General features: G+C 39.2%; 2 protein-coding genes across 4 annotated transcripts; one reads left to right on the top strand and one right to left on the bottom strand.

Moving 5' to 3' along the window:
• Positions 1-96: 96 nt before the first annotated feature.
• Positions 97-3,700, bottom strand: LOC141840756 (putative lipoxygenase 5). The gene is made up of 9 exons (XM_074728817.1): positions 3,265-3,700; positions 2,905-3,185; positions 2,594-2,831; positions 2,167-2,490; positions 1,980-2,065; positions 1,781-1,888; positions 1,388-1,692; positions 1,044-1,310; positions 97-967 (listed from the first exon to the last, which is right to left on the bottom strand). Exons 1-9 carry the CDS (start codon positions 3,635-3,637, stop codon positions 211-213), a joined length of 2,739 nt encoding a protein of 912 aa, XP_074584918.1. The 5' UTR covers positions 3,638-3,700; the 3' UTR covers positions 97-210.
• A 6,636-nt stretch (positions 3,701-10,336) lies between these two features.
• Positions 10,337-18,304, top strand: LOC141838917 (protein FIP1-like). Of its 3 annotated transcripts, none has more exons than XM_074726542.1 (14): positions 10,337-10,537; positions 11,774-11,865; positions 12,082-12,186; positions 12,620-12,669; positions 13,401-13,467; positions 13,891-13,963; positions 14,281-14,336; positions 15,300-15,396; positions 15,930-16,014; positions 16,933-17,016; positions 17,154-17,213; positions 17,563-17,655; positions 17,788-17,850; positions 17,930-18,304. In XM_074726542.1, the coding sequence occupies exons 1-14, from the start codon at positions 10,476-10,478 to the stop codon at positions 18,038-18,040; spliced, it is 1,098 nt and encodes a 365-aa protein (XP_074582643.1). In that variant the 5' UTR covers positions 10,337-10,475; the 3' UTR covers positions 18,041-18,304. The 3 variants fall into 3 exon arrangements, with proteins under 3 accessions (XP_074582643.1, XP_074582645.1, XP_074582646.1); XM_074726544.1 differs by having other exon boundaries at positions 16,954-17,016; XM_074726545.1 differs by having other exon boundaries at positions 11,774-11,835; positions 12,078-12,186.
• Positions 18,305-18,576: the final 272 nt, after the last annotated feature.

Consider the following 18,576-nt stretch of genomic DNA (forward strand, 5'->3'; position numbering starts at 1 on the left):
CGGGTCTTGCGCACGACCACCGACAACCGAGTAGATCGCGGCGGCGAGGTTCCGCCGGCTCCGCCTCTTCTTCAAAAAGTGAATCGTGATTTAATAAATATATACTAATTTACAGATTATACAAGTAATTTTTATTTTCAAAAAGGGAAAATTCCTTTTTTATACAACTTTATAATATGATCGAAAAAAATAATAATAAATGGAGTGAATTCAGATGGTGACGCTGTTGGGCACGCCCCGGCACGTGATCCCCGGTCCCGAACTCGGCGCCAGCAACTCGTACGGCAGCACGCCGGCGCCGCACCGATTCCGCCTCGCTGGGTCGGCATTCCGCCGAGCGATCTCCGCCTCCGCCGCCCTCACCTCCGCCGCGAACTCGTGGAACGCCTCCACCATTTCCCCGTCCGCCGTCCACGTGTACGGATCGGGGCGCTCCCCGAGGTACTCCTCGTCCGCCGAGTGCGTCGACAGCGTGTCGATCACCGTCATGAAGGTCGTCGCCTGCGTTAGGGACGGGAGCGACGCGAGGAAGTACCGCGCGGGGTCGCTCCGGAAGTACTCGTACTCGGGGTCCCCCTCGGCCGGCACGAGGCGGCGCATTAAGGGAGGCCGGTTGGGGATGTACCCGCCCAGGGGGTACTGCCCGAAGTTGAGGGCGGCGTGCTGGGCGGAGCAGAGCCAAACAAGGGTGGTGAGGAAGGCGCTCAGCTCGCCGGGACTCTTCAGCCGCGGCCACCAGGGCGCGTTGCGCGTGTCGGCGTGACCGACGTTGACGGCCTCGGAGTACCAGCTCTGCAGCTCCGAGTCGGACCGGACCGAATCGGCGTCTGGGTAGTATGCCGCCACGTACTTCTCCACCCACTTCTCGATCGCCGACCAGAGGAGAAGCCCGTCGGCGGCGTACGGGTAGTCCTCGATCACCAACCTCAATCCGTACGGCCGCGTCTCGTCCTCCACCGCCATGCCTCTGTTTCGAAAAACAAAAAACTCTTTTCAAGTAAAACTATACTTCCATTCGAATTTTGGATTCAATTGATCCTCACCTTTGAAGGAGATCGGCAGGGAGGCCTTCCTGGTCGATGCGCCAGTGGTCGCGGTAGGCGGCGGCGCTGATCTCCATGCAAACATGGCCGGGGCTGAAACCCGATTCGATGATGCCGCCGCCGCTGATGAGGATTTGGCGAGCAAGGGCGTTGACGTGCAACGTGTACCTCATGTGCGGCTTCAGCAGCTTGAACACCGGATGCATCGCGCTCAGTTGTCGGTGCGCCGCCACGATGAACGGCTCCATGCACGCGTGCGTCTTCAACCTGCACCTCCAATCCCAACAATTTAATCCCAATCCTAATCATTTTTCATGTTTCTGTTCATTAGATCGTATACTTACCAATGGTTTACGAGTTGATGGACGCCGGCGTCGTTGGAGCAGACGTGGGCCTTAGCTAGCTGCCAGAGCCAGCTGCCGGTGGCGTCAGTGGGCGGCGTGAGGACGCGGTCGGCCCGCGGATCGCCGGGCCGGCCTGGCGGCAGGCTGAGCTCGATGGCGATGGGTTTGAGCGTTCCGAGCTTGGTGAGGAAGAAGAGGGTGCGAGTGCCGTAAGCTTTGCGCCCGTCTTGCGCATTGATCCGGTCGAGGAAAGGCAGGTACGCGTCGTGAAAATCCAATATAAAGAGCTTCTTCTCCTCCATTGCCTGCCAATTGCAAATTGCCATAATTGGAAACTAAATCTTAAATCAACGTTTCTTCTCCAACAACCCCGGAAGGAATTCCAATGTTTACCTGCTGAACGGACAAGCCGTCGAGATGGCTGACGATGTGTTCTTCCTTAATGGCGGACTCCGGGGGGCCATACACGGCAGGATCTAGTTTGCTCACCGGCGGAAACGCCTACGGGCATTAAGAACGATCAAACTTTAGGGAGAATCGTCTTTCTCTTCTTCTCATATCTGGTAGTGGATTTAATGGGCGATTGGATTACCTGAAGCCTTCGTATGTTGACTGGGTTAATCCCTGCAAGTGTTTGACGAGCGAACTCGTCGTCCCGCAGCCACGCGAACTTGTCCTCTGATGAAGGCGAGTCAGAGAGAGGAAGATTAAATCCGAGGTTGAGTAATGGTGAAGAATTTGACGTGGTCAGTCGGAAATTAAGTCAAATCCAGGCTTACTGGTGATGATGTTGGGGGTGTCGTATCGGAGGAGACCGTCGCTGGACTCCTCGATCTTGCTCACCAGAGGGAGCTTGTGGAGCAGCTGGTCCTGCAGGCTCTGCTTCAGTCGAAGCCCTTCCTTGAAGAGGTTGTCCACCTCATGGAACGCTTTGAACTCGTTGATGTCCGGGCAGAATCCGGCGACGAGCAGCGGAAGCAGGTTGTGCAGCACCGCCTTCCGCGCTCCCGCCGCCAGCGTCGCCTCCTTCCCCTCCTCGAACCGCTCGTCGCGGGGCACGTAGATCGGCAGCGGATCCTCCACCCTGGTCTCTGCTTCCGGATCTGCAAAAGTTCGGTTTTTTGTCAATCAATGCAGTTGCTATCGATCGACTAGGAATTCAACTACTAACAACTCTTGGTACATGTCGATTTCGACATTAATAACCTGAGATTGTAGGAGCTCGTCCTGTTCTCAATCTTCTCGGGTATGGCTTCTTCTCTCCTCCCAGCGTGGGCCTCGTGAACTCGATTCCCCTGTCGGGGTTGCCCAAGTCGTTGTAGGTGTCGTAGTCGAAGACTCGGTCGCTCAGCTTCCTCTCCCCTTTCCCGTCACCGCGCAGCTCCTTGAGCTCCTGCTGTCGCAGCTCGCGCAAGCCGAGAGGCGTCTCCGACGGCAGATATGGCTGCGGAGTCGATCACGATGTTAGTTTGTGAAAAGGTCGCAGAGTTTATACAGGTTTGGCGGGGATTCGAGACCTTGTTGCTGAAGAAGACGCGCTTGGTGGGGTGAATCCGAGTGGGTTGGATCCAGGAGTTGCAGGGGAAGTGGACGGGGCCGCAGGCGAAGCCCTCGACCACGACGCTTTCCACGAAGAACTCGCCGTGGTGCCGGTTGAGCACCGTGATGGCGCCTGGCACGCCGAAGTCGGAGTCGACGGTGAAATCCGCCGTGTAGACCGCCCGCTCTGCCTTCGCCGCCTTCTTCTCGAACCAGCCCCGTAGCTCCGCCCGGTTGCTAGCCTTCGGCTTCCCGGTTTCTAGCGTCCGAGAGATCAAATTTGTTTAAGGATTAATTCGAGCAAAAATGAGACCGAATCAATCGCAAAAAAAACTCACTTCGATCAAGCTTCGTGCTGATGAGCTCCAAGACGACATTTTTACCCATCTTGTCGAAGAAAGCATCAAACTGGTTCACGACCGCCTCCTTAAAATCCTCCTCCTTCTTCCTCCGCACAGTCACCGCCGCACGGACCTTAAATCTCGCCGGCTTCTCCTCCGCCTCTGAACTCACCGCCCTCTCTTGCATCACCATCGTGGCAACCACCGGAGGCCTCACCGCTCTGCGCGCCAGCCAAATCCTCCGCTCCGAAACAGGTAGGAAGCGGAGGCTGCTCTGCTCGCCGGCGGCTCGGAACAGGGGCGAGCTCGAAGAAGGAAGAAGAGTCCTCTGGGAGGACGAAGACGCCAGAATCTCCATGGAAAACGCCATTTTCAAAGCTCTATCTTCTTCAAAATCCCAACTTTCGAATAGGAAAAGAATAATTGCACACGGAATTTGAAAGATCAGAGGATTTGAGTCTTTACTGGAACGGTCGAGGAATTTATAGCTAAACGAAAGTGGCAAGAGAGTAAATTGCTCCTGAAGGAGAAAATTCGCACCGTTCACACGCTTTTTGCGCGCGCACAAAGAAATATTTCTTAAATCGACTTCTTCCCCATGCTTTTCTATAAATTGTCAATTCAACCCCTGGATCCATTTATTTGCAGAATTACAGAAAAATTCATTAAATAAGGTTTTAAGTCCACATGAACCCTCTATAAATTCTTCACCAAATGTTTATGGTACAATGGGTTAGTATATTTTGATCCAGAAAGTTAAGATTTGATCTTATTGGAGATGACACGTCGGGCAGAAGATTTAACTCCAAACTGACTAACTTGGTCTCACACTCTAGCTCCACGTCTGAATTCCACACTCACGCTTCCTACCCTAGCAAGGTGGTCGAGCTCCAACTCAGCAACCAACTCGAACTCTGACTCCTCTAACTCGGCAACCAGCTCGATCCGAAATGTAACACCATACTGCTCCACTCGGGTTCAACACCAAGCTCCGAGTCCGAGCCTGTCAACTAAGTCTCCACTCGGCCTCGAGCTCCATCTCGGATTGCATCTTGACTCCAAGTCTCAGGCAACTTCGATCTGGACTCTCTTTGCCGCTTGAGCTCCATTGCCCGTACTCAGTGCTTGACTGACTCTGCTCCCGTCACTCCATCATTTAGCTTATTAGATCCCCGCCAAAAGGGCACGTAATTATGATAAAATATCTGCCCACGTGAGATAGTATGATTTATGATAACAGGATCTGATACCGTACCAAACATGGCGATACGATCTTTCATTATGACGGCGGCGGTGATGGGATATTCTCCTTACCTTTGATAAGGACATTTCCACTGATATGACATTCCCTATATCGAAAATAAGACATATCCTTCCTTGATAACCTTATATAATAACCCCTCCTGGCACCGGTGCAGGTATGCGAGAATACAAAGACATACTTCTTTCTCCTTTCCTAGTCCTTCTTCACCATCTCTGGGCAACTGTCTAACTTGAACGTTGGAACGGCTGAGCCAAGGCACCCTTGACCTCCGTTCTCACTCTCTTCCTTCTCCTTCCAGTTTGACGCTTGATGACACATCAGATCCTGGTGTCTTTCTCCTCGAAGTCGGTCGTGGGTACTGCATAACTCTTTCAACATATAACAAGTCAAGTATCCAATGACTCATCCGGAGACGATCTCGAACAGGAACATTTGTAGAAAAAGTAAAAAATAAAAGATAATAATTGAATCACACACAAATACTATTCATCGAACCGGCCAAAAGTTAACTTGTTTGCAATGAAAATAAAAAGCAAATGATTTTAACACTATGCGCCGCCTTATAAGCATTCTCCAATCAATTGAAGTTCAAATGGTTGGTGGTGAAAAGATAAAAAGAATGGATTTTTTTGTAAAAATCAAGGGCCGTGGATATTTATTATTTAACGATGTAAAGAAGGGCATTTAGGGGAGAAAGTTTGGATGACGTGGACCGTTGATTCCAATTCGTAAATTTGGACGGAGATCCGCGTTGACCGGAATAAGCCATCGCTCGGGAGTGTCCAAATATCATTAAAATAAGAGCATAATTACAAATACAACCCCCAATTACTCAAATTTGCAAACCAATTTTGACGAATATTACAATGACGCCATCGCAATATTATGTTAATCGCGAGATGTGATGATTTGAGCTGTCGTCTATTTATAAAATGGATATTCTACAATTTAGTACAAAGAGATTTTGCATTATAATTAATGGAGATATAATCTAATTTTTTATATCTGAAAATCTTCGTATCAAATCTAATCAAATCCAAAAGCAAATGATGCGGTGCAAACATCTCACCATGTTGATGTGGCGGTAGAAATCTATCTAACATCAAAGAATGATAATGTCAAAATTTTCTCCTCATTTTCTCCCCGTAAAAGAGTCTTATTCTCGTGGCATAGTAGATTTTAGAAAGCATAACACGAGTCAAAAGCTCGTCGATTGTTACTCCAATAAGATCCCTTCAATGCTAAAATCATCCTGGATGTCCAAAATAATAGAACAGAAAAAATGAAAAAAATAAGTAAAATAAATGATATGAGATGATAGAATATAGAATTCCTTTCACTCTAAGTTTTCCTATCCTTATCTTATATATGAGGAGAAGTTTAAGGGTACCTTGTGAAGAGAATCTCAATGGACGCACCTCACTAAAGGGTGTCGTTGTAATCATCGGGCCCTTTCGAGTTATGATAACCATCATGCCCTTTTGCATGCTGGAAGGTCAGGAGGTCGACAAATCTAGAAGTAGAACCATCAATTTGAATTGGGTCCGTCAAATTGATCCGCTCCGTTAAATAATTTAAGCAAGTTGGATTAAAATTTTATCAATTCATTTTAAGATGGGCTCAAATGGGTCAACACCTTTAGGCCCGCAATTCACATGGGTCAGACCACAGTGGGCTTGAGTTGACTCATGGATTGAGAATTTTTTTTTAATTTTAAAATTAAAGTAGAAAATTCAATGGACTAATGATTTAAATCACAATCTAAAATTAAAAATTTCAATTTGACCAGTTTAAACTATAATTAAAAATTAAAAATTTCAATATTTTATATATTTTTTTGATAAATATGTGGATTGGCCCGCCTAACCTGCAATCTGCCTTGGATTGGATTGGAGATTTCTCAACACGCCAAGTTGGTGTATCGGCCCGCCCTGCCCCTGCTATATATCAAGTTTATGAATACTTGATCGGCCCGAGTTGATCCTTTTGACAACTCTATCTAGAGTCGGACTGCTCGACAGGTCGAGAAGTCGAACTGCTCGATAGGTCGGGAAGTCGGATTGGTCGACAGATCGAGAAGTCAGATTGCTCAGCCTGACAGATTATATTGGCTCAGTCAGTCGGATCAACTCGAGACACGACCGATCAAAAATTGATAATATTTGCTTTGGTTAAGTCTAGAATATCAATATTGATCAAGTCTTGAAGCATGTTAAATGATTCCTGTGCTGCAAGGAAGTGTTTTTTTACCATTTCAACAAAAAAATATCAAACTAAAATCTCACCACCGTCCTTTAATCTTTGGATTTTCTCTGTTTTGTCAATTTTTTGTTTTCTCTTTTCCAAAGTTCAAACTTTAAGGGCAACGTACGTGGAGCACAAAATTAACACACAAAGCCTCTTTTGAATTTGACCCCAAATTGTATTTTTGGTTTAGGACCAAAGTTAACTATAGAGACTTAAACCTCCTAACTTTTTATTAAAAACTCTACGAACCTAATTTAATAAAATAGGAGCATTTTCAAAATTATCCCTATCTATATATATATATATATATAGAGTGATGGCCTTCAACTTTAGAATTTATATTATTCAACAATTTTTACCAAACCAGGGATGTGAATTAATTAATTAGCATTTAGTCACCAATTGAATTAATGGGGGAAATCAAATGATTTTACTATTGCACCCTTTTTCTAAGAATTTGGTAGAGATCAATTTTCAAAATATGGATTTAACACGCTTTCAAGAGGAAAATGTTCTCTTATTTTGAACAAAAAAAGAGAAAGTAAGGGATATGTAAAAGGTTGGTTATATTATGGTACTAAGCTCCTATAATATTTATCTAGACTGATCTTCTTAAGAATTATCCTAGGCTTTAATCGAATTCAAAACTTTTTGTTAGTCCCTTCCACATTCACTTTAGTGTCAAATGGATCGAGTTGCCTAAAACATGTCCCGGCTAGCTCGACATGGCTTGTGCTTGACATCGTGCCAAACGATAGATGAACTCGATGGTGATGTGTTTAAGCACCGATAGATATATTTTTATCGATCGGTTTTTAAGGGGGGCTTACATGCATGAGTTTATGTACACGACCAACTTACGATCAATCTAAACTATTTAATTAAACGAGTCATAAATATGCTTATCAGAGACTTTGACTCGTTTATTAAACAAAGATTAAAAAAAAAGATCTCATATATGCCTTAGTTTGGCTGTCTAATTTTTACTCTAGGTTTGACGTTATCCTCGTCAAGAAAAATTAATTAATATAAATCTGAAGTTGACTTTTTCAGGAAAAATTAATATATATTCAAGTCATTCTTCTCCTCCTAAGTTGGTAGCTAGCTAGATTCGACTTAAAATCTGATGAAGATCTTAATGAATATTCAAATTTAGAAATGTTGACTTCTTTGTAACAAAAAGTCAAAAGGTAAATATGCAAGGTACGGACTACTGATTCCACGATCGATCAAACAAGAGGCCATCGATCACCTACCTACCTGGGTCGGTCGACAAATTGACACGCATCGAGAAAATATGGAGTCAACGTCGATGCATACGTGTAGAACTAGAGAGAAAGAAGATTGACTTTGCTGGTTCCAAGGTGTTCTCACTTGGATCACACGTTGACCAAAACCTCATGCAATGCATGGGTTGCCTATGGAATTTCCACCTGCCTCCTTTGCTTTTTAAATAAATAAATAAATAAATAAATAATAATAATAAACGAGTCTTCTAATTAGCTTTTTCATAAAGTGAAATTGATACTTGGAGTGGAGGCAAAACTTGCACAAAGTTTTTGAACTTTGACTAATTAGCTTTTTGAACTTTGACTACTCTAGATAATTAGGTAATGGACGATTTCATAAAATGCTTATGTGTATCTAAGAGTTAGGAAGGAAGAGGTTTCTTCGAAAAGATATGCACCTTGCCGATTGATCGATCGATCGAAAGAAAAGTTTTAGCTTAAGAATTAATGTTGGATGCAACTATTTCATCTTTAGGCATGATGCTTCTCTTATCAATTGATTTCGAAACATTAATCTTGTTTGTATAGTAAATTAAGGCAAGAATTTATGTTTTGTTGGAACAAGCAAAAGGAAAACGTTGATCCATCGACTTGTTGTGTGATACAATTCGACTTCTATACTTCAAGTTGGCTTTTAGTCGGAAGTAATATATTAATCTTTATCCTATTGCGTATGGATTGTTATCCTATCTAACTTAGGTAGTTAAGCCTAACTCTCTTTTGATCTCAAAAGGTTGCTAATTTTCAAGCTAAACCTATTGCGCTTTTCTACCTTCCACTTGTTGATAATGACTTTATAGGAAGAATTAGCTGACAAGTTTGCGAGGAGAGGAAATTAAACATGATTATGTAATCATCTTAACAATTAGAATTAGTGCAAACTATAGACAAGAGAAAGAGAAGTGAGGAATACTAAAAATAGAACATGTGCATAAGAGACATGATTATCTAATCTCAAAAGCATGAAGCTAGCTAGTTTGATAAAGCTCGCGGAACTTATAACTCGATGAGGTTGAGTCAGGGTTGTTAACTTGGCACGGCGTAATGGTTCATAGGTCCATTGACATTAACCATAGCCTTGTTATGACTTCAATCGTAACAAGTGGACTAAGTAATTAAATGATCTAATGAACAATTAATGATATGTGAACTCCACAGAATATATATATAGAGAGAGGATTCTGGACCGGGGTGGGCCCGGTTCAATCTGAGACCGCGGTTTACAGCAGAGCAACACACGTATGTTCAATTATTCATCCAAATCTGCCTAAAAAATGCCAGCTCAGCGTACACCGATGCCAGCCACCAGAATCTGATTCCAGCTGGTGTGCGCCTCGAATCCAACCAGAATAGTCCACGTCAGCTTACAAAGATACTCCCGCAATCTAGACAATAATGTAATGACGCAGTCAACGACGAGGCGTGGTGTGGCGAAGGCATCGTAGCTGGCATCCGCTGAGATTTGACCGAGGCTGCCAGGTGTCGGCTTGCCGCCAGCCTGTGATCTCTCTATTTTATTTGGCCATTTATCAGTCAAACCCCTCAAAAAAAAAGAAAAGAAAATCTAAATATTTATTCCGCATAAAAGCAAAAAATAAAAAAGAGTTTTTTTTTCGAAACCTCCTATTTTAATTTTTTTATTAAAAAATACTTCACTTTATTATTCAATTGTCCTTCAATACTATTACGTACTATTATTATTCATATAATTCCTGAATTGATCGAACATATTATGTAGTTGTTAATTTGTTATAATATAATTAAAAATAATAGAAATTTATATTGTAATCGTTATAATTTTATACTTATTAAAATTTGAATATGAATTTACATTGTAGTAGTTATAAAATTATATTGGCTAATCGAACAATTCAAGATTTATATGAGAGATGATAATATAAAATAGTATTAGAGGATATTTAAATAATTATATATTGCAGAAGAGTAAAACGAGATATCTTCTTCTAGTTTTTCTTTTCTTTTTTTCCCCTTTTCAATTTATTTAAGCATTTTTTTTAATCACAGTTGTTTTCTTTTCTTTATATATTTTTGAGACAAAAACATATTTTTGATAATTATTTAAAGAAAATAAAATGTGATTTTTTTTTTACTGAAATATCTTCACAAAAACTCAAATACGGCTAAATTTTTTCCCGTTGTAGATCCAAACCACAAAGTGGCCCATTAGTGTCCAAGGCGGTTCGCCCTTCGATTTATGAAATAAACCCGGTCGAACCGCAATTGGTGGATCTTGTAACCACCAGTCTCGCCGTCTCGATCGCTGCTTCGCGGAGGAATGAGAAGGGGAATGATTGGAAGCGCCGATCAGAGATTCGGAACGGAGAGTGAGTGAAGACTGACGAGGACTCGATTGGATTTCCAGTTCTTCTTTTCTATGTGCGACGGCGATGTCCCACGAGAGACCCTCCGCCTCTCCGGCCGCTGCCCTCACGGCCGACGAAAACAACCTGTAAGCCCTCAGCGATCCCTAATTCCGTCCCGCTTGTGTAATTGATTAAGTGCTCGATTTAGTTTTGTCTCCTTTTATCCCGTGATCCATTTAGGGTCATGTTGTTGGACGTTACGAAGAGAGAATTTCCCCCTACACTGTTACTTTTTTTTTTGTATATAAATTCTTGTTTGATTTCTTGCTTTACAGATTTTTTTTACTAGACATTTATATGGGTGCTGAGATACAAAATTTTGTGTTAGTTGTGTAGCGATTCTTTGGAAGACCTTAGGTGTCGTGGAAAGTGTGTTTTTTGGAGAGTTTAAGTCGTTAATCTAAGACGAATAAGCATCTTTTTACTCGTGCGGGCTAGGGGTAGAGTAATGCAATCCTACGGTGAAGGTAATCTGAATCTACCAAAGAAAAAGAGTTTTCTACAAAAAGATCCACATCTTCACTTCCAAAGAATTGATATTCTAAATTTTGAAGTTAATAAATCTATCTAACTAAGCATAAGAAAAAGGGCAATCTATTTTAGTAGTTTTTAAGAAGATGATATACCTTATAATTTTTTGAATGTTCATTGCCACATTGAAAAAAAGGTAAGAAATTATAACTATTTATTATTTCCTTTTAAAAAAAGTGAGGGCTCTTTCTTTTACAATTAAAAAAAAAGTTTACATTGTAGATTAAACCTAACATTGCTACATTGAAGATGTTTTGACATAAACCTAACAAATATTAGAAGGGATCAGACAAATCATTAGAAATATAAATAAGGTATCAAGTTTTCAAAGACCTAACGTGTTCCCATATATAGGTGAGATTCGGCAATCAAATACACAGTTTAAACAATAAAAGGAATGATTTGGAGGATACATAATTTAGCCATTTAGTTGTCCTTGGTTTTCTTTCTTCTCCAACATATATGAATTGTAAAGTACTGTGGCAACAAAAAACAAAATGCTTCAAGGTAAATCCTTACACATGGTATTCCAAGATCAGTACAGTGGGTTACTGAGCCCAGTGTCTCCATTATGTCTCCATCCTTGGTGTTGTATGGCTCTAAAGAACTAGCTTCACGAGTATGGAACCATTATTTCTTTTTCAATGGAATTGCATCACTTGATCCTTATATATCTCTTATATTGTGAATTATGATCGCAGATTGTGGGTGATTTCTGATTATTGTTTTGTTTTGACTTTGGAGTTTACTACTTATATTTGTTAAAAGTTTTTTTTCTTAATGTGTTATAGATTTCTTGACATCGTACATGAAGCTCCATTATCTGGTCATCGAGAGCCTCGGAGCATCTTTGGTAGTGCTTTGTATTGTCTCTTGTTGGCAAGTATACGTTCTCCATTTTACTCAGTTTTCTCTTTAATGAGCATTTTGAAACAACATTCCAAGGAGTGAGATTTCTTTTTCATGGTCTGTTATTTCTTTTATGATAAACTATAGTGCTTCATGTTTCTTGTTTATTTTCCCACTATTGAGTATCTTTTTTATCTTTCATTCCTTCATATCATTAAGATACTCAGCTTCATCTCATTGGTTTAGGCAGGGTATGCTGTTGTAGCTGCAGCAGCTCCATGGATATTTATTCTTGTGCCAAAGTTAATTCCCACACTGCTTTGTAGTTGCAATGTTCTAATTTTGATCCTTACAGGTCTAGTATTTCACTTCTTTGATGCTCTTTAGCTTTTTAATTTTTATTTGTGTTCAAATATGTTCAATTACTTCATTCTATGTGCTTTTTCTTTTATGATTTTTGTTACAACCTTGACTTGCACATCTGAAACAAAGCCCTCTTTCTATTTATTTCTTTTTTTTTTTTACTTCTTTATGGTGAGGGTGTTATTTATCTGACAATGTCATCATCTCTTCCTCTCTAATCTATTAAATATTAGTTATGAAATAATATATTATCTGTCATAAACTAGGTGTTTCTTAATCTAGTGTACTGTATTCTCTACTCTCTGCTTTCTCTCTGTAGCTTATAGTTGTATTCTTTGGAGTATTTCCTTTCCTGCCCAGAAAATACATCGGCTAGTGGCTGTTTAGTATTCTCATTATGACCATGTGTTTTTGACATGCTACAGGTATGTTTCAGCAATACTGGGTTTACCAGATTAAAAAAGTACGCCTGCAGGTACTTCATGTTACTTCCAGATGTACTCTCCATCTGAATTTTCTCTTCTCAAATCTCCTTTTTTTGTTGTGATGTATCATTTTAAGAATTCCATGAGCATCATGTGATACAAGTGTCATTTTCCTGGCAAAACTGTTTCTTTTAGGTATCCTTGGAAAACTGTTTGGCATGTGCAAACATGTCAACAGGAAAACAATCGGTATGAAACTTGTGGAAGTGGCAAACACAATAATGATATGAAACACATTTGTAATCTCCCTAATGACACAATGTTATTCCACAAAATTACAAAATAAAATGTTTTTACGTTGGCAATCTTGAATCAATTATTTCAGGTTTGTACCTAGGTTGCAATAAGACACCTCAAGTTATTTGGTTGGAATCTAATGTCACAAAACCTAGACAGATTGTCAACATAATCATTTTTTTACAAAAAATGTCATTTTGTGGACCTAGTTGGATATATTAAGAATTTGGAAGTTTATTTGCTGAAATGCTAACACTTGCATTGGCGGGGGTATCAAACTTTTGATGGCGAATGATCTGATACCTAGTTGATATTGACTTTGTTAATTCTTCTTATCTATTTGTTAGACATTTATAAATCTCCTTCTGTAGTGATCTGACTGAAGGTGATTGCACAAAGAACTTAAGAAGCTATCATTTTTATTCTTTTCCCCCTGTAAGTCACTGTGTAAGAAGCATCTAATAATGGCTATGCATGTCTTCAGGGCTACTATTCTTTCAGTCAAAGATTGAAGCACATCGCTCAACTTCCTTTTGCTACCATGACCTACGGTATGTCGTACCATTAGTTCATCAATTCTTTCAATGATCTATGCCAATATAGTTTCCTCTAAGGAGATGTAATTCTGACCTAATTAAATGAATATATTCAGTACTAATTTCCTGTGATCACTGGAAGAGATGGTGCTTGCCATACTGCTGTTGATCAAGGAAAGCAAGAGAATGTGATTACTTAAATTACAAATCTCTGCATTCTAGATTGAGAATTCACCATTTATATTTCCCGTGAATTTATAGACAAAAATCATTTCCTTATTTCTGCTAAAAGTTAATTAGCTATTTAGTTTGTATACATTTTTCTACTCAATGACTTGATTAAAGCTTGGAAATAAATGGAAGTGTGCATGGTGTTTTTTCTTATGGAGTTTTGCCAAGCCACTTAGTAACTGACTCTCTTACATTTTTGTGGTGCAGGAAGTGCAATGATGCTACTTGTCTTAGTTTGGCAACCATATATCAAGATATTATCTGTAGTAACATTGCTGAGGTATGCCACTTGATGTCCTCAGCAACTTATATCCAAGTCTTCAGGTTACTGTGTTCACCCTTTCAGGTTTCTGATCGGTGTGTACATGATACAATTCTGATTGTTGTTATTGTTACAAAACCATTACTATGTGAATGTAAACACATAAAGATGCCTACATAAAAGTGCAGAGGCTCAAACATTAATTGACATGATGCCTTTCATCTTTTTTTGTTTCCAATCAAGTAAATATTGCTGTGTTTTTCTAATATTAAATTGATAGTGCTTGTAATGGCCTTGCTCATTTCTTGAATCCTTTTATTCTTCCATATTTGTAGGATAGTCATGCTTGTCGAAGTCATCTGCGCTGGATGCTTTATGAGTGTATATGTTGGTGAGTACACTTATCATAGTCTATTTTTATCCTACATTTTAAATAGTAATTTGATACATTTCAATTATTGGATGGTTTGGCATATTTTTTGTTTACAGATTTGAGATATATGATCAAGTAGTATAAAAGTGACTACCCACCAGGGTACAACTCCATTGTAATCTTCTTTTTTTGGTCTGCTTATGTGCTTAGCTATCTAATTTTGGATCTTTTTGAGCTACAAGACCAAAGCTCAGCCGTAATGTAAAACTAACCTGTAGCTATTGTATTTATTACTTACTGTGTTGAGTGTTAAAATGCAATTGCCTTGACCTACTGAACCAGTTAGCTTCAAGTTCTCTTTCGGCAGATGTTCTTCAGTTTTACTAAGTTAGCTATAACGTTGTACTAACTGAACTTAGAAAAAAAAGTTTCTAAATGTAGATTATGAATCAGTAAATAAGTTTTAAAAACTACATGGTGCTAACATTTAATATGTTGTGATTATGGTCCTAATTCTTGTTTTAAGTGTTTCCATTGTAGGAAACAAAAAACCTAAAATTACCACTTATATAGCTTGGGAAGCAGAACCTAGCTAGTCATGTTTAGGGTTTTGATATGTTGTGATTACGGTCCTAATTCTGGTTCCAAGTGTTTCCATTGTAGGAACCAAAAAACCTAAAATTACCACTTCTATAGCTTGGGAAGCAGAACTTAGCTAGTCATGTTTCAAAACTTTTACAGAACCCACTCATCCAGATCTTTCCCAAATGATTCAGGATTTACTAGTAAGCTATGCTCACCTCTGGTCATGGGCAAAAATTTATGTTGTTGTTATTCTATTTAGATCAGCGGAAGAGCATCATAACATTTAACATATATCCTTCATAGTTGCTATTCAACTTTTTTATTTGTATAATGCCAGAGGATTGAGAGTATTCTTCATGATAGTTTAATTTGCATAAAAGATTTTGGCTTTTGCAGGCTATATCCATCAATACAATTCTTTGGATGGCCAACCTGATATTTTGAAGTCTCTTTACTCGGCATTACAACCGTCAAGTTCATTGGAGGACCTGAGGTTGAGTTTATAGTGATTGTTGATCTGAGCTGTTTTAATCTTTTAAAGGAAACTATTTTCAGTTACTAACAAGCATTCAGATTAAACTGGTGCTCAAATGCAGAAGGAAGATATGATGGATCATAATTGAGTTATTTAACAACTGCATATTTGATAGTACATCCTGTTATATGCTTAGGAAATAAAGAAATGTGTTATAAATTTTTTTTAATTAACGCTTCTGGATTTTTATTTGTTTAAAACAGTAGTTTTAACAAAAGAACATGCCTATTTTCATAGCAGAGCAAGATTAAGAAAACTTTTGTGGATTAAATATAGCATGACTTCTTGGAATTAGCAGTAATGCTAACCAACAGGATATTTATAGCTTATTTTGTTTCTGCTTGAACTATGACTCATTTAATGATTTTGTTCTAATTACGTAAGTCTGTTTTAGCTGCAATGTTGTACACACTAGTGATTGTCCTAGCATTTTTTTTCATAGTGTTCTTTGACACTTCATTCTCAGTATCAGTGTATTTTTGGTATAATAGATATTATGATGGTGGCCGTCTTTCAGACCAACAAATGGCTTTACTCCAGTACCAACGAGAAAATCTTCATTATTTGAACGAAGAGGTAGCTCTACCAAATTAGCAAACTAATTATTATTCAAATATATTTAGTTTAATTGCTTTTGCATTGGCATTCTAGTTTGTATGAATTGGCTGGTAGGCATTTATATTTGTAATTCTATGAGTTGAGAGGACGTGCATTATTATTTCTAGCTAGTTTTTGAAAATTGTGATTTCAACTAATAAATTTTAGAAATTTTATCGTAGTTCATTTGCATTCACATTTTTAAGAGTCTATATCAAGGTTTGAAGTATTGTTCTCTGTTGGGGTTTCAATCCTTGGCTAGAACGAGATTTGTGAATGCTGTCGATGGTGTACTGATGTGGTGCCAGTTATTGATCAGTATGAGGAATCCAGGGAAGAAGAAGAAATGGAGTAAGAATGCATACTGAGCTTTTCATGCCTTCATATATTTTGGAGGAGCTTCCGCCAAAGGATTGCAAGGTGACAGAGCTGAACCCTTGCTCACGGTGCAAGCTGTGTGAAGAAGACAAAATGCAACTCCAGTGTTTTGATCCATTCTGTGTGCCACTGGGTGGGCGAAACAATAAGTTTTGCCCATGTTAACTGACGTGGGATAAAATTTTAAATTATCATCTACCATCATTTTATATATATTCCATTCTATTTTTCTCTTTTTTTGGAAATCAACTACTGTTTTATTTTGCTAACCTCGTTATAACATAAAGTAGAAGTGCATTGTAGATAACTTGTTAATTTACTAGATGCACTAGTGTATGAATCTACACGTTTGTTGCATTGAAAAATTAGTAAAACACATTTTTGACAATCAAAATCAATATGCCTTCTACTTGTCCATTGTAAGATACATTAAAATAATGCATGGGGAATGAAGAAGGGTGAGCCAATGAATACAAGTCGATGCCAAGTTGATTTACTTTATACATCACCTTTTTCTAGGTTCAAATATGTTTGTTGCAGGTTCTCCGATTACAAGAATGCTTAAGCAAATATCAAAGATCTGATGATGGAAATACCCCACAGGTTAGAAAATATCTATTTGATTTTTCATTTGATTATGTTGCACCTTCATAACAGGCTTTATGTTGGAATAAAAGGAAATGGTAATAAAACTCGTATATGCCATCATCATTACCTTCTTTGTCTCTATATCTGCTTAGGTCGATCTTGCTCATTTGTTGGCTTCTCGGGATCAAGAACTTCGAGCACTGACTGCTGAGGTATGACAATATGTAATCATGTCAATCCCTAAAGCTGTTATCTTTGCTCATATTCAAACGTCTGTATTATGTAAACACCTTTTTTTTTAAAAAAAAAAAAAAACGGAATGCAAGTGAAATATGCAAAACTTTTTGCGCTGATATTTCTGTAGTACATGCTTGTTTATTCACTACTTTGTTATACTTTCGATCATTAGTGGAATGCCATAATCCTGTTTATGAAAGTCTTTCCAATTTCCCTCACCAATAAGCATGTCTTGCTACCTCAATTAAATATCCGGAAGTAACTACTAGATGGGAGCATACTATTATTGCTGTATGATTAAATCGTCTTCTATAAGCTTTGCAGATGAATCAAGTGCATTCTGAACTCCGTCTTGCTCGTAATCTAATTGCTGAGAGAGACACCGAAGTTCAGCACATGCGAGTAACAAACAACCAGGTTCATAAGTTAAAAATGCATCTTTTCATTTGACAATTGTTTTTTCTTGCCGAATGACTATTCAAAACACTAGAAAATGGTAAATGATTGTTCAAAAGGTCGTCTTTTTCGCTTAGACTAAGCTTGCTGCAGTATATTGAAGAGAACGAGCGACTAAGAGCTATACTAGGAGAATGGAGCACTCGAGCAGCTAAGGTTCATCACTAAAACCATAGTGCCTACTTTATATTACCACCATTTTAGTAGAATCTGCAACTAAATGTGTTCAATGCAGCTCGAGAGAGCACTCGAAGCCGAGCGCTTGTCGAATATGGAACTTCAAAAGAGCATCTCAGAGCTGAGAAGCAAACCAACCAGCCAGCAGACTGATGTGCAACAAAGCTAAATTGTCGCCTAAATTGGCATTGCTTACTCCCGTGCAACTCGAACTCTGACCTTGATTGTGTACTTGTATGGAAGATACTTTTGGCAAAACTATGGAGTTCCTAAATGGAGTTCATTGTCGGATACCAAGTGATCCATCTTTTACACCTATTGGAGATTTGAGTCAGAGTGCTTGTAGATAAAATCGCAGATGAATATTGTTATGAGAGTTTCATTCATGTTTACATTAATATCATGGCTAGCCATGTTTGTGAATTAGAAGTGATTTATCAGCTGATATGGTAGTTATCATTGTCATTATTAAATCGTATGCCATCATTATCTGAAGATATATTACATGAATTTTATTTATTAAGTTTAAATCACTTATATTATTTAAATCAATTATATACTATTACATTTTCTGATTTTTTTTCTTTCTTCTATCTTCCTTTCTCTTTACGCTTCCAATTATCTACTTATGTAGCTTGTGTGTGTGGTTTTTTTTAAAAAAAAATTAGCATCATGTATTATGCCGATTAATCTTGGGGTGTTTGT

This window comes from Curcuma longa, chromosome 11 (genome assembly GCF_044706935.1).
Source record: "Curcuma longa cultivar G26 ecotype Majalengka, Jawa Barat chromosome 11, ITB_CL_G26_1.1, whole genome shotgun sequence".
Taxonomy (NCBI): domain Eukaryota; kingdom Viridiplantae; phylum Streptophyta; class Magnoliopsida; order Zingiberales; family Zingiberaceae; genus Curcuma; species Curcuma longa.

Excerpts from the sequence above, each read along its gene's own strand:
- LOC141838917 (XM_074726542.1), top strand. The coding sequence starts at position 10,476 with ATGTCCCACGAGAGACCCTCCGCCTCTCCGGCCGCTGCCCTCACGGCC. Across the intron at positions 15,397-15,929 it reads AGTTCATTGGAGGACCTGAG|ATATTATGATGGTGGCCGTC; the intron begins GTTGAGTTTATA and ends TTGGTATAATAG. Across the intron at positions 17,214-17,562 it reads TTCGAGCACTGACTGCTGAG|ATGAATCAAGTGCATTCTGA; the intron begins GTATGACAATAT and ends TAAGCTTTGCAG.
- LOC141840756 (XM_074728817.1), bottom strand. The coding sequence starts at position 3,637 with ATGGCGTTTTCCATGGAGATTCTGGCGTCTTCGTCCTCCCAGAGGACT. Across the intron at positions 2,832-2,904 it reads GCGTCTTCTTCAGCAACAAG|CCATATCTGCCGTCGGAGAC; the intron begins GTCTCGAATCCC and ends TCGACTCCGCAG. Across the intron at positions 1,311-1,387 it reads CATCAACTCGTAAACCATTG|GTTGAAGACGCACGCGTGCA; the intron begins GTAAGTATACGA and ends TTGGAGGTGCAG.